The 16,133-nt window shown below is 48.4% G+C and overlaps 1 protein-coding gene across 1 annotated transcript in view; it reads right to left on the reverse strand.

Annotated features, from left to right (window-relative positions):
• The window catches only part of LOC137152924 (bMERB domain-containing protein 1-like), a 49,212-nt gene extending 33,289 nt beyond the window's left edge, over window positions 1-15,923 (reverse strand). Inside the window, exon 1 of the mRNA XM_067547876.1 lies at window positions 15,845-15,923. Coding sequence (XP_067403977.1) covers window positions 15,845-15,923 — 79 coding nt within the window. The remainder of the gene's footprint in view (window positions 1-15,844) is intronic.
• Window positions 15,924-16,133: the final 210 nt, after the last annotated feature.

Consider the following 16,133-nt stretch of genomic DNA (forward strand, 5'->3'; position numbering starts at 1 on the left):
TGAAATGAATTGGATTAGAAAACAGGAGACAAGGGGATAAAAGCAGCTTGTTGATGTAGGGGTTTGACTGTTGTTTTGGATGCAAGCAGGTCTCTCGTTCAAATCTCAGAGAAGCCTCAGCAAAGGCCAGGAATGGTCCTGTCATTTTAAAATTTGCTCAATCTAACAAATTTTGTTAATGATCTTAACAAAGAGACAGTTAAAGGGTGACTTGATCACAGTCTATAAGTACCTGCATGGGGAACAAATATTTGAAAATGGGCTCTTCAATCTAGCAGACACGGGTATAATAAGATCCAGTGGCTGGAAGTTGAAGCTAGACAAATTCAGACTGGAAATAAGGTGCAATATTTTACAGTGAGGGTAATCAACCATTGGAACAACTTACTAAGGGTCGTGGTGGAATCTTCACCACTGACAAGTTTTAAATCAAGATGGGCTGTTTTCCTAAAGCATCTGCTCTCTTTCCAACACGAATTAATTCAGAGAAGGTCTCTGGCCTGTGCTACATGAGGTCAGACCAGATGATCACAATGGTCCCTTCTGGCCGTACCATCTCTGAACCTGTATATCTATGAAAACAATTCATGGAGACACCGGGCCAGACTCTGATCTCAGGACACCCAAGTACAGGCTAATCCTGCAAAGTGCAGAGTATTCTTGCCAAGCCAGCAAAGCACACGTACACACACTTACTCCAAGCTCATTGGGCTTGATTCTCATCGACACTAAGGCCCCTTTGTAATGTTCGAGAAGCATAAAGGGGCCTTCCATTGATGTCAATGCAATATATTCCCACGGGATTCCCTCTTTGCCCTGCCGGAGTGTTGCAAAGAAGTCTGACTTTGGCTTCGCATCAGCATTTAAAAGGGGAGTGACAAATAGTCAGCTTGATTCATGTGCAGTGGCAGGCACACAAATAAACAAACAGGCCAGACCTGGCATCATGCAAAGCAGTGTGGGATAGCAGCTGGAGGACTGCCAAGCTTGTGCGAACGAGCAGTGTGCACATAAACATGAGTCCGCACTAACTCAGCGCACAATGAATTTAATACACTTTCAAAGTGGATTAAAGAAGGCGTATCAGCCGGCCAGTTAGTATGCTTTAGCAATTGTATCATGTGGATGCAGGTCACTGTAATGTGCGCAAACTAAAGTTAGCACACAACAAACCCCATGTGTAGACAAGCCCTAGAGTAACTGAGAATCAGGTCCATTGCCTTCAGCACAGCTCTTGGTGGCTGTAAATTCATTGCTGGATTGAGGCAGGAGAGTTCTGCAGCTTGCAGGCCGGATCCCTAAAAGTGGAGCTACTGGACTGACTTCAATGGTGCCGCACTTCAATGGTGCTGTGATCGGACTCTGGCCCAACATATGTATGGAAAGCTGCTGGGCAGCTGGATTTCTCCTTTATTTCTATTTCCTCAACTTTGCCAGATGTGCTCCTCATCGCAACGGTTCTGCCTAGCGATCTGCATTACATCAAAGCCAACACAGTAGCTGTTCTCTCCTCCTAACAAGCATGCAATATGCATGAAGTGCCAACTGTGAAGAAATGTTTCTGACGCAGGCAAGCCAGCTAGATTCAGCCAGAGAGGCTGAGCATTAAGAAGGCTCTGTCATTTCCCCCTTCTTTCTTTAGAGTTGCTGATTATTCTTTCGAAGCCAGACTTTACTTGGACGATAAATAGTAGAATACCTGGGACATCATCCTCCATAAAGAAAAGTTCCAGAGGGGTGACCGTGTTAGTCTGTATACAGCAAAAACAACGAGAGTTCTGTAGCACTTTAAAGACTAACACATTTAATTTCTGCAGGCATAAGCTTTCGTGGGCTGTAACCCACTTAGTCAGATGTCAGGAATAGAAATCACATAGGAGCTATATATATACATATCCAAGGGTAAGGAACAACAATGGGGAAGGTAGATAAAAGTAAAGTCCATTCAGTTAGAGCAGTTGAGGCCTATTCACAACCATTGATTAGGAGGTGAGAATGTGTGAACAGTGACAATTACTTCTTGTAATGAGAGAACCATTCCAAGTCCCGATTCAGACCCAGGCTGATTGTGTCAAGTTTGCAGATGAGTTCCAGCTCTGCAGTTTCTCGCTGAAGTCTGTTTTTGAAGTTTTTTTGTAGAAGTATGGCAACTTTCAAGTCATTGACAGAGTGTGCTGGGAGACTGAAGTGCTCTCCGACTGGTTTATGGATGTTATTTTTTATGTCTGATTTGTGTCCATTTATTCTTTTGCGAAGTGACAGTCCGCTTTGGCCAATGTACATGGCAGAGGGGCATTGCTGGCAAGAGAACGAATGAGATAAAAACTGCTGGAAGAGGGGAACGAGTCTACATCTCTGTCTTCTGATAGTCTTAAGCTGCTTGTAGTTTGCCTGCAGACGTTTCTGCTGGAGATCAGGCAAGTGCAGAGGCAATGTGTGTTTTTTGCCATGAAACTTTGCAAGCGCAGGGACACACCCTGCCTCCTCAATCATCCTGCTCAGATCGCTCGTAGGGCATAGAGAGTGTTTGAGCAGCTGTATCTGCAACATAAAGTTTGGCGGGGGAGAGCCTGAAGAGTTACCTGGCACTTACTAGTCCAAGGACTAAACCTGCTAGCCAAGGTGAAAAACATCTGAACATTGCAAGACACTCCCTCCAACGTAAAGGACTAAATCAATGGTGCACTGTTTGTTATGGACATGCTGCCAATCACCTTCTATTCAACATGTTTTTTAACATGGGAACATAGGGCTTGCCTGACTGGATCAGACCCACAGTCCAGTGAATTCAGTCTCTGACAGTGGCCAGCACCAGAGGCTTCAGAGATGGGCCCAGCCCAAGATAGTAGCTCCAACCTGCACCCCCCCCACACACATACACTCCCTTCCTTCTGGACTTGGCTACAATTGGGATCCAGGTCTGAACTCTGCCTCTTGAACCCATCTTTAGTGGCAGGTGGTCTCCCAAGGCCAGAGCAGGGATGGGGTTCTTGGTGGAAAGTCACTGCAGGTTTCACTGTTGCAGCATTGCTCAGCTCCAGACGAGCCCAGAGCAGAGCCCTGACTGACAGCTGCTGCAGGGTGAGGGTGGAAGCGGCACCCTGCTCTGGGGGCTGAGGGTTAGTGATGGCACCAGCCAGAATGCAGGGCCCTTGTCCCAGATCTTGGCAGGTAAAAGCTTGTCAGGTCTCCACACAGGGGCTCAGCACATGGGAGACAAGAAGAGGGGAAGGGGCTTTATTTAAAGTGGTCACAAGGTGCTTGACCGCCAGGAACAAGGAGACGCAGCTGGAGAGCAGTGCAAGGAGGAGGAGTTTTGCTGCACATAAGGAAACGTGAGGTGCGGGCTAGGCTATGTGCCTCCCACAGGTAAGTGACTAAATACCCAAATAGTCCTTGCACACACACACACACACGCAACTGCTCACCTCTCTGTACACATGCACAGTAAATTCACATATGTGCAAATCCACACACACACAGACACGTCTGCCCTTGCACACTCACTCAGGCATGCCTGCCCCTGCACACTTAAACCTGCCCCTGCGCACTCACACAGACGCGTGCCCCTGCACACACACACACACACACACACACACACACGCCTGCCCTTGCACACACACACAGACAGGCCTGCCCCTGCACACTCAGACTACGACTACCCGGCCTCACATTCCCATGCTCTGTGTGGGCAAAACCCAGGCTCTCGCTACTGACTAGCTGAGCAAACGAGGGTCTCAGAAGCAGGAGCCTTAAGCCGGGAGTTCCCAGGGGCCATGGGACACAAAGTCAGACCCCTCCTTTCAGCTTCCTCGCCAGGGCCCGGCGTGGAGGCAGTACACAGAGGAATTCGTATTGACTAAACCGTCCCCCACCCCACATGTCGTTTTGTGCTGTGGCTGGAGAGGGATCTGGGCCTGTGAATAAGGGTGCTTACGTAACCCAGCCCCCCACTGTGTTCCCTCAGCCTCTCTAACAGCGCCCTGCCATGAGCGCAGCTCGCTGGAGTCTGCCATTTCCGGACGGGAGGGCTGGCGGGTGCATGTTGGGAATTCCCACCCAGCCATCCCACAGGCCCAGACCTGGGTGGTCTGTATGCTGCAGGAAGAAAACTCTGGGTCCTGCCCTGGGCACCCAGCTGAACAGGGGACAGTCGTGGAAACTGTCTGGCTAGGACGGCAGCTTCTCAACCCAAAGAGGAGACGTCCCCTGCTCTCCCTGCACAGGCTGAAAACACCGGCCTAGGGGCAGACACTCCCTGGCACCAGCCTGGTTAGCTGGGCTGGGGAGATCCACAGGGGGAAGGGTGCATCCTAGCACCCCCTTCGTGGGGTAGGGGCACAGCAGGAGGACCAGCTTAGCAGTGACTCCCTGCCCTGCTGAGTGCTCCCACTGACCCCAGCACGCGGGTGCAGGCGGAGCCAACGTGAGGCGGAGGCGGAGCTCTGCGAGTTGGGAATCTCCCATGTGCTACAAGTAGGCAGAAGATGGGGCCGGGAGTGAGGGAAGATGGGGTGGAGCGGCTGCCTGCTGACTCCCTCAGTGCACGTCTCCCGTGCTTGGAGGAGACTGTCTCCGGTCCTTATTAAGGACACAAGAGCAGGCCCTGCCTGGGCAAGTTCCTCTGCGCCCCTCACCCCCGCAGCCTCAGGCTGATGAATGGAGCTGGGCAAAGTTTTTTGGACTGAGCTTTTTTCCCCACCAAAAATGCAGATTTGGGTCGGCTGAAACATTTTGCAAATTCCTGTCAAATGTGCCTAGTTGTTTCCAGGGCGGCAGAAGGGGAGAGGAAAAAAAGGTCAAAATGTTTCTTTTTGATTCAAAGGTACTTTTGGTTTCAGGTTTTACCTTGATTTTATTTTACAAAAAGCCCCAATTCGTTTTGTTTGACCCAAACTGAATGTATTTTCGAGTTTTAAGTTCAGCTGCCAAAGTCAAGAGTGGGGTATTTGCACAGCTCTGCTTGTGCAGGGCACATGAGGGTGTGGAAGGAAGCTGAGGAGGGGTGCAAGGCATGGTGGGGGGGTCCACAGGAACAGCTCAGTGCTGTAGGGCAGTGGTTCTCAGCCTTTCCAGACTACAGGTCCCCTTTCAGGGGCTGATTTGTCTTGTGTGCCCCAAGTTTCACCTCACTTAAAAACTACTTCCATACAAAATCAGACATGAAAATACAACAGTGTCACAGCACACGCTTACTGAAAATTGCTGACTTTCCCATTGTTACCATATAATTACAAAATGAATCAACTGGAATATAAATATTGTACTTCCATGCCAGTGTGTAGTATACAGAGCAGTATAAACCAGTCATGTCTGTATGAAATTTTAGTTTGTACTTACTTTGCTAGTGCTTTTTATGTAGCTTGTTGTAAAGTTAGGTAAATATCTAGAGGAGTTGATGTACCCTCTGGAAGACTCCTGGGTACCCCCAGAGGTATGTGTACCACGTGGTTGAGAACCACTGGGCTAAAGCACCTGTCACTACAGCCAGCTAAAGGAACGCTGGCATGATAATAGCTTGACTTGTGAAGAACATGAGAATGGCCAGACTAGGTCAGGCCAATGGTCCATCTAGCCCAGGATCCTGTTTCCAGCAGTGGCCAGTGCCAGGTGCTTCAAAGGGAATGAACAGAACAGGCAATCATCAAGTGATCCATCCCGTTAGCCATTCCCAGTCTCCAGCAAACAGCAATCCCTGCCTATCCTGGCTAATAGCCATTGATGACCTGTCCTTCATAAACTTTAGTTCTTTTTTTAACCGCTTAATAGTTTTGGCCTTCACAACATCCTCTGGCAAGGAGTTCCACAGGTTGACTGCATTGTGTGAAGCAATACTAACTTTTGTTCATTTTGTTCCTTTTGTCCTGCTGCCTATTCATTTCATTTGGTGACCCTAAGTTCTTGTGTTATAAGAAGGAATAAATATCACTTCTTTATTTACTTTCTCCACACCAGTCATGATTTAATAGATCTCTATCATATCCCCCCTTAGTCATCTCTTTTCCAAGCTGAAAAGTCCCAGCCTTATTAATCTCTCCTCATATGGAAGCTTTTCCTTATCTCTAATCATTTTAGTTGTCCTTTTCTGTATCTTTTCCAATTCCGACATATCTTTTTTGAGATGGGGTGATCAGATCTGCATGCAGTATTCAAGATGTGGGTGGCTCCATGGATTTCTAGAGAGGCAATATGATATCTTCTGTCTTATTATCTGTCCCTTTCCTAATGAGTCCCAGCATTCGGTTAGCTTTCTTGACAGCTGCTGCACACTGAGTGGATGTTTTCAGAGCACTATCCACAGTGACGCCAAGATCTCTTTCTTCAGTGGTAACAGCTAATTTAGACGCCATCATTCCATATGTATAGCGCTTCAGGACATAGCTTCTAGTCTCACATCCCCATGCACGTGAGCTCTGTGGTGATAGGTCTGTTGCCTGAAGCACTGGGTACATGTACACTGCAATAAAAGACCTATGGCTGACTAGGGCTTGGGCTGTGGGGCTAAAAACTGCACTTTAGATGTTCAGGCCGGGGCTGAATCCTGGGCTCTGAAGCCCTGTGAAAGGGATGGTGTCACAGCCCAAACATCTGTTCTGCAATTTTTAGCCCGTCAGCTGCCCCAGGCTCTGAGATCCAGCGCTGTGGGTTTTTATTGCAGTGTAGACAGATCCACTGAGATCAGACAATCTCTTTGTTCTTCAAAGTTTTCTCACAGCCCAAATATATCAGCGGCACCATTAGAATTCATCTTCATTATCTGAAAATCTAACGGAGGCTGTTGAGGGGCTGGGAAATAGATGTCTGCTAAGACAAAAGGGCACTCAGATCAAGCTAGACTTCCCTCGGGGATCGCTGCAATGATTCGAATTGCAGGCACGACTAACAGCCCCATCAGAGTATCATTGTGCTAGGCGCTGTACAAACACAGAAAAGAAAGACAATCCCTGCCCCAAAGAGCCTCTCTAACACTTTATACTTTTCATCCAAGGATCTCAAAGCACTTTATAAACATTCATTGAGCCTCCCAATGCTTCTCTGAGATTTGTGCATTTTATTGTTCAGCTTTTCCAGGGGCTCAGGTGCCTTCCTCAGTCATTTGGTAACAGAGCTAGGAACACAACCCAGCAATCCTGACTTCCACTTGACTGCTCTACCCACTAGACACAGCACCTCCTCCCTGCTACTTTACCTGGAAAGACTTCTCCTTGATTTATGCTGTGCAATAGAGCCTGAATTTCTTACCGTGGCAGAAGTTTCCAATCCATTTTTTATGTAGCATGTCAAAGTTTTCTGTTCTAGTCCCAGGTCTTATAACCTTCCACTTCAAAGCTCTCTTTAGTTATCAGACATGCGTCACTTTTCCTCATTATCAATGATGCACAGTGACAGATTTACTACGTGTTCAATAATCCGTCTTTCTGACAATGTACAAACAGTGGAAGAAGTGCCAGGAGCTCATGAGTGATAGAAGGGCCAGATTATATAAGAAAAGGTTAAAAATCATCGAGTGCCAGGGACAAATCTACTTTCCAATCATCCATGGGCAGAGGCCAACTCTGATACCTGCTCTCCCTACTCTCCCAGGGAGTTTTGTCCACAGAGAGAGCACAAAAAATGAAGCTATAATCCACAGGCCAGATCAGAGAGTAAAATTTTGCTGTAAAGGTAATATTACAGGGCAGCTGCACTGGCTGCCGGGGAGGCTTAAAGACAGATTATCGAACATGTAATTAACATTAGCAAAACAGTTTGAGATCTGCAGGTGGAAAGTGCTAAGTTTGGCCACAGCATATTTGTCGTTGGGAGGGATGCACCTACCTTTTTTAAATGTCAAAACCACAGACCAGGAGCTGAATGGATCATTTGTAGTAAGAATGGATCATTCCATTTTCCCCGTCTCTTGCTGCTCACAAATCACCTGCCAGCAGTGGAGGATTTTCTCGGCCCTCCTCGTTATTCAGAATTATTCAGTGAATGGTCTAGGAGGGTAATTCTTGGGGTGTGGCCCAGCGGCTTGCTGGCAGGACTGGGTATCTGGAACGCGAGCAGCCTGGGACACGACTCCCAAGCTCTTGTCCCTGTTCTCTGGCTAGGGACCTGTTCCAAAGTCTAGTCAAGTTAATGCGAGCCTTGCTAGTGGCTCCAGTGATCTTTGGATAAGGCCTTAATTGAGAACAACTCATTCTTCAGTGCTGAGATGTGCGCCTTGGGGGCGATAGTGCTGCTCCATTGAGAGCGAGCCTGCTAGAGGTGGGCCTACCCAGAACCAAAGCCTACTCCACTTTCCACTGACTTAAATGGGCCCTTGCTGGTCTGGAGTGTCACGATGAAGGGGGCTAATTCCTGGAGGCTGGCATGGCATTGGCTGCAAACGTTGCCCTGTGATTTCCTGCTCTTTTATCAGTTGGGGGCTGTGGGGAAGCCCGCGTGGGCAGCCCAAGTGTGGCGTGAGTGCCTAGAGACTTGGCCTGGAATCTCCCCCGAGATTCAGAAATACGAAGTGCTGCAGGAGAGGCCCTCACAGTGTGGAAAGGAGCTGGTTTGTCAGACAGAGCCTGGGCTGAAGCTCCCCTCCCTCCCCGCCAAAAGTACCAATAGGCCTCCTTGTCTGTAGTTCCTGTTACTCCTTAGTCATGCCCGCTGTCATGTCCCCGGGCTCTGCTCTGGGGCAAAGCTGTCTGCTAACATCACCTGCCCATTAGCTGACTGCACAGTCCTGGGATTGCTGAGTTATTTTTCTGGTTCTGCTACAGTGTCTTGGCTTTGCTAATAGGGTAAAATGAGCTCTAGCCCTAACAGCTTTTCCCGGTGCTGTGTTTCAAGGGCACTGGCCGAGGCATGCCTCTCAAAGGAACATCAGCAAAGCAATGGGTGGCAGAGCCTGGGTTGTAGGTGGTCAGGCCTAGGGGTTAGAGCAGGAGTCAGACATCAGAGGTGGGTAACCTGGAGAGGAGCAGGGCTGCCTCTAAGGCAGGTGTTGTCACAGACAGGAACAAATGCTTTGGGTACTCACTAAACCAAAGCAATTCTGCTGACTCTGCTCCCCAGTCAGGCTGTGTAGCCAATCAGGCAGCAGGCTACAGGCCAGCTGTGCTTGTTAGGTTGCTCAGAGACTGGCTCTGCTGCTGGCCCTGATTCCTGACAATAGGCAGATCCATCAGTCCAAAGTATCTAGGGCAAAGTGGAAGCCCAACCCCACTCCCTATATTTCACCAGTGACTGGGCACAGGATCCTTCATCACTTCCTGCGTAACATGCTGCTCAGAGCTGGTCGTGCATAATGACTGCTGCATTCCCCCTCAGAGATGAGTGCACGCATGTGTTGGCTAATGTGTCTGTGAGCCACTGTCTTCTGCTGGATGGACTCAGAAATGCTCAGACGGGAATGACAGGCCCTCTACCACTAATTCCTGCACCAGATCTTCCTTTAGCTCAGCGGCCAGGGGCCTGCTGCTCGTGGGGTTAAGAATACTGACCGCTACAAAGTCCTAAGTGACTTCCGCTTTGTTACAATGCAGTACACATGCACACCCAAGGGACACCTTGGGATCTTGTTCTTCTGCAGGACATGGGCTAGCTCAGTGTCATTACTATTATTATGCTACCCCAGCTTAGCCTGCCTCTAATTGGCTCTGCTTTCACCATACGGGTTTCGCTGCAGTACCAGATAACGGGGCAAGTAATGAAAATGATAGTATGAACGGTTTATCCACTTCAACTGTCATTCACTCATATGATATCTTTTAAATGCAGCCCTGAATCAGCCCTGAAAGCCTGCATTTATTGAAGTGTCACTTCTGGAGCCAGACTAGGAGGTTTTATGATGATTTTATAGCTTCTCTGATAAGTAACAACTGGGGCTTAATGCCTGTTTCATTAGCTAAGGACACAGGTGTAATGGCCCATAAGCACTCAGGAGGCAGGCTGGTGGAGAGAAGGCCTAGTTCTTATTAAAGGGACAAGCGCTCAGCTGAGACTGAGTCTGCTCAGGGTTCTGAAGACATCCCCATCACAATGAGCATGATCAGAGGCTTAATATATGCACTGGCATAGCCACTCCTACACTCTTATTACTCAATCTCATTTGCATAGCCACACCCAGACATGCAAAGCAATATGCATCCTTACAGTACTGTCCAGCTATTTTTATACAGTTCGCAAAGGGGAAGGACAGTACTGGATGCTGGATGGAATCCTTTTGAGAGCAGGTGAGTGTCTCATGATTTCTGCACAAAACATTGAGAAAGCCCGTCTGCTACTGCTGCTTGCTTCAGAGCTGCCCTAGGGTCTGTCTGGGTTTTCTGTCTACGGGGTGAATCGCTTGGTTAACAGTTTGATAAACAGGTGGAAGAAACAACTGAGAGAATGACACAGCTGGAAAGCTGGCAATGAGCGAGCGTGAGGGTCAAATCCAGGGCCAGACTTCCAGAGGTATGGACTTCTGCAGCTCCCAACATGCTCTCGTGGATCAGCTGCTCGGTCTGCAAAGACCAAGGCCCACTGGCTTGTGCCTTTTCTGAAGTCATGATGTAACCACCCTTATTTCATCTTTTCTCTCTCTCCCTTTTGTGTAATCTGTTTCCCTAGTTTGGACACAAAGTCTGATTTCAATGAGATCCTGCAGTTATCCAAGTCTTCTAGAGGGTGAACCTGAGATACAAGACACATCTGCCGTCTGGACCGGGAAACTAGAGAAGTGTGCTGCTTGCCTGGAGCTAGGATTCAGGATGTGACAGAGAGACTGCCAAGACTCATCAAGTCTTCAGACCACTACCCCTTCCTACTTCTCCACGTGGGCACCAATGACACTGCCAAGAACGATCTTGAGTGGATCACTGTGGACTCTGTGGCTCTGGGAAGAAGGATAAAGGAGTTTGAAGCGCAAGTGGTGTTCTCATCCATCCTCCCTGTTGAAGGAAAAGGCCCAGGTAGGGACCGTCGCATTGCGGAAGTAAATGCGTGGTGTCGGAGAGAGGGCTTTGGATTCTTCGATCATGGGATGTTGTTCCAGGAAGAAGGATTACTAGGAAGAGACGGAATTCACCTAACAAAGAGAGGGAAGAGTATCTTTGCGGACAGGCTGGCTAACCTAGTGAGGAGGGCTTTAAACCAGGTTCGATGGGGGACGGAGACCTAAGCCCGAAGGTAAGGGGGGGGAAGAGGGACACCACAAGGAAGCAGAAGGAGGAGGGTGCAGCAGGGGAGGCCTCCCGATTCATACTGTGAAAGTAGGGCAATCGGCTAGTTATCTCAAGTGCCTATACACAAATGCAAGAAGCCTGGGAAACAAGCAGAAGGAATTGGAAGTCCTGGCACAGTCAAGAAACTATGACATGATTGGAATAACTGAGACTTGGTGGAGTAACTCACACACCTGGAGCACTGTCATGGATGGGTATAAACTGTTCAGGAAGGACAGGCAGGGGCGAAAGGGTGGAGGAGTTGCACTGTGTGTAAGAGAGCACTATGATTGCTCTGAGCTCCAGTATGAAAATGGAGATAAGCCAGTTGAGAGTCTCTGGGTTAAGCTTAGAAGCAAGAACAATAAGGGAGATGTTGTGGTGGGTGTCTGTTACAGACCACCAGACCAGGAGGACGAGGTAGATGAAGCTTTCTTCAGTCAACTAGGGAAAGTTTCCAGTTCACAGGATCTGATTCTCATGGGAGACTTCAATCACCCTGAGATCTGCTGGAAGAGCAATACAGCAGAGCTCAAACAATCCAGGAAGTTTTTGGAGAGTGTTGCAGACAACTTCCTGGTGCAAGTGCTGGAGCAACCAACTAGGGGCCGTGCTTCTCTTGACCTGCTGCTCACAAACAGGGAAGATTTGGTAGGGGAAGTAGAAGTGGGTGGCAACCTAGGCAGCAGTGACCATGAGATGGTCGAGTTCAGGATCCTGACAAAACGAAGAAAGGAGAACAGCAGGATATGGACCCTGGACTTCAGAAAAGCAGACTTTGACTCCCTCAGGGAGCTGATGGGCAGGATCCCCTGGGTAGCTAATATGAGGGGGAAAGGAATCCAAGAGAGCTGGCTGTATTTTAAAGAAACCTTATTGAGGACACAGGAACAAACCATCCCAGTGTGCAGAAAGAATAGTAAATATGGTAGGCGTCCAGCTTGGCTTAAAAAAAGTCTTTGGTGAACTTAAACACAAAAAAGAAGCTTACAAGAAGTGGAAGCTTGGTCAGATGACTAGGGAGGATTATAAAAACACTGCTTGAACATGCAGGAATGAAATCAAGAAGGCCAAAGCATAATTGGAGTTGCAGCTAGCAAGGGGCGTGAAGGGGAACAAGAAGGATTTCTACAGGTATGTTACCAACAAGAGGAAGATTAGGGAAAGTGTGGGCCCCTTACAGAATGGGGGAGGCAACCTAGTGACAGAGGATGTGGAGAAAGCTGAGGTACTCAATGCCTTTTTGCCTCTGTCTTCACAGACAAGGTCAGCTCCCAGACTACTGTACTGGGTGGCACAGAATGGGAAGGAGGTGAACATCCCGCAGTGCTGAAGGAACGGGTCCAAGACTATTTAGAAAGAATGGACATACACAAGCCCATGGGGCCAGATGCAATGCACCTAAGGGTGCTGAGGGAGTTGGCTGATGTGATTTCAGAGCCATTGGCTATTATCTTTGAAAGCTCGTGACAATTGGGGGAGGTCTCTGATGATTGGAAAAAAGCAAATCTAGTGCCCATCTTCAAGAAAGGGAGGAAAGAGGATCCAGGGAATTACAGACCAGTCAGCCTCACTTCAATCCCTGGAAAAATCATGGAGCAGGTCCTCAAGAAATCCATTTTAAGGCACTTGGAAGAGAGGAAGGCGATCAGGAACAGTCAACATGGATTCACCAAGGGCAAGTCATGCCTGACCAATCTGATTGCTTTCTATGAAGAGGTGACTGGCTCTGTGGATGTAGGGAAGGCGGTGGACGTGATATACCTTGACTTTAGCAAAGTTTTGATACAGTCTCTCACAGTATTTTTATCAGCAAGTTAAAGAAGTATGGGTTGGATGAATGGACTATAAAATGGATAGAGAACTGGCTAGAGCATAGGGCTCAACGAGTAGTGATCAATGGCTCCATGTCTAGCTGGCAGCCAGTCACAAGCGGAGTGCCCCAGGGGTTGGTCGTGGGGCCGGTTTTGTTCAACATCTTCATTAATGATCTGGAGGATGGGGTAGATTGCACCCTCAGCAAGTTTGCAGATGACACTAGGCTAAGGGGAGTGGTAGATACCCTGGAAGGTAGGGATAGGATACAGAAGGACCTAAACAAACTGGAGGATTGGGCCAAAAGAAATCTGATGAGGTTCAACAAGGACAAGTGCAGAGTCCTGCACTTTGGACGGAAGAATCCCATGCACAGCTATGGGGACCGACGAGCTAGGCAGCAGTTCTGCAGAAAAGGACCTGGGAGTAACAGTGGATAAGAAGCTGGATATGAGTCAGCAGTGTGCCCTGGTTGCCAAGAAGGCTAACAGCACATTGGGCTGCATTAGTAGGAGCATTGCCAGCAGGTCGCGGGAAGTGATTATTCCCCTCTATTCAGCATTGGTGAGGCCGCATTTGGAGTATTCTGTCCAGTTTTGGGCCCCCCACTACAAAAAGGATGTGGAGAAGTTGGAGAGAAGTTTGTTGTGGTCAACAAAAATGATTAGGGGGCTGGAGCACAAGACTTATGAGGAGAGGCTAAGGAAACTAGGCTTGTTTAGTCTGCAGAAGAGAAGAATGAGTGGAGATTTGATAGCAGCCTTTAACTACCTGAAAGGGGATCCAGGGAGGATGGGGCTAGGCTGTTCTCAGTGGTGGCAGATGACAGAACAAGGAGCAATGGTCTCAAGTTGCAGGGGGGGAGGTCTAGGTTGGACATTAGGAAAAAGTTTTTCACTAGGAGGGTGGTGAAGCACTGGAATGGGTTACCTGGGGAGGTGGTGGAATCTCCATCTTTAGAGGTTTTTAAGCTGAGGCTTGACAAAGCCCTGGCTGGGATGATATAGCTGAGGTTAGTCCTGCTTTGAGCAGGGGGTTGAACTAGATGACTTCTGAGGTCCCTTCCAACTCTAATATTCTATGATTCTATGTCAGAGACGGGAGTTAATTGTCCCATTCTACTGAGCACGGGTGAGGCCTCAACTGGAGTACTGTGTCTAGTTCTGGATGCCATATTTTAGGAAAGATGTGGACAAACTGGAGAGAGTCCAGAGGAAAGAAACAATGACAAAATGTTTAGAATACCTGACTTTTGAGAACTGGGCATGTTTAGTTTTGAGAAGAAAAGAGCTAATAACAGACTTCAAATATGTTAAGGGCTGTTATAAAGAGGATGGTGATCAATTGTTCTCCATGTCCACTGAATGCAGGGCAAGAAGTAAAGGGCTTAATGTGCAGCAAGGGATATTTAGGTTAGATATTAGGAAAAAACTTTCTAACTTTAAGGGTAATTAAGCTCTGGAACAGACTTCCAAGGAAGGTAATTGGAGGTTTTAAGAACAGGTTAAGGATGGTCGAGGTTTGCAAGAGGCTGGACTTGATGACCTTTCGAGGTCCCTTCCAGCCCTGCAGTTAAGCGATCATCCCCATTTTGCAGGTGGAGAAACAGGTACAGAGTGGGGAACTGAGGTGCCTGAGAAAACAGAGCAAACAAGCAGCTACATCTGGAAGAGAGCTCTGGAGTCCTGCCCCCCCTGCCTGCCTCTTGGCTCACTAGCGCACACTCCCCACGCTATTATGTAGCACCTGGTGAAAGAGCTGCTGCTGCTTGTCTGAAGCCCAGCTGCCTCTCCTGGGGTGCAGATTTCTGTGGTGGCATCAATCACAGTGTTGCATATTTGAATAAACAGACACCATCAACTCAGCATAAATAGTCTGGATAAATGGATGACCATCAATCTCCCCAGCACAGCTGGTGCCGGAACCGCCAGCCCTCAGACGTTCACTGGAGGAACTGTAAAGTGGAAGCTAATAATATTTAGCAGTGGGGTGAATGTGTAAATCCCTCATTGTCATTATTCACCATGATGTTCTCAAGAATCAAATTAACAATGGGCCATTGGAGTCAGGAGGGGATCATTTTTCAAAGGCAGTCACAGCTCTGCGATGCTCTGGAGCGTAATGCGTTATCTTTTAATACTTTCTCCACCCAGAGAGACAAGCGAGGACATTTCTCATTTACTCTAGCCCCCTCATCCACCCCTTCCCTGATCTGTCCCAAAAGGTGCTGGAGTTTTGCCATCTCTGTGCTCTCGCGGCACAAACTCCCGCCTGGAATAGCTGGTGTGAGTCGATTTTGTGAATGAACAGAGAACTCTTGGTTCCCAGCCAGGTTTTCCTACTCATGAGCCTCATCACCTGCTTCCTCCAGTGCCTGCCAATATTACATCCCTGCTGCTGAGCAGAAAAGGACTGCTTTGAAAATTCTTATTGCCTTCTCCCTGACACTGAGCTACGCAGGCACCCACAGACCCTCTCCTTCCCCAGTGCCAGCAACGTCCCCACCACCCCAGTCCTATGTGGGGAGGATGGGAGAGTCCCTCGCTTACCCTTGTGAAACTTTCAAGGTGGTGATAAAAACCATCAGAGACAGCTCAGAGGCACTGACCATTTCTAAATGCCCACCCCCCTCTGATTGCTGTGTACCCCCATGATAATCTCTAGTGGGGGAGGGAGCTAGGAGACCAGCCCAGCTGAGGGCCAGCTCTGACTGTGTTATTCATCAGCAGGCTGTCCTGGTGTTGAAGGGGGATTTGAGACCGTTGCCCGGAGAGGTGGCTGAGCTCCCACATGGGACAGGGACCTCAGGGGATGCCTGGCAGCTTCACATGCATGCAAAGCACTCTCACCTTTGGCTGGGTCTGCAGCTGTCCACTTGGTTGACTCCAGTGATCCATACTGGGTCGGCGTCCTGCTCTCCTTTTCCATTCTAGCCCCTTTCTTATTTTTAAAATGGACCTTGCTCAGGTTTCTATTTTTTACAAGCAAATCCTCCTGAGCGCAGAATTCCTCAGGCAGATGCACTTCTAAGGAGCCCGTTCCAGAGGGAAGCCAGAGCCCATGCTTTGAAAAGAAATGTGTTTAAAAAAGGAGAGACACAGAGACCAAATCAAGGAAAAAAGAGAAGCCTGACACCTG

The sequence above is a fragment of the Emydura macquarii genome, unplaced genomic scaffold, assembly GCF_026122565.2.
Source record: "Emydura macquarii macquarii isolate MOO-44397 ecotype Brisbane River unplaced genomic scaffold, CSIRO-AGI_Emac_v2 contig_1230, whole genome shotgun sequence".
Classification (NCBI taxonomy): Eukaryota; Metazoa; Chordata; order Testudines; family Chelidae; genus Emydura; species Emydura macquarii.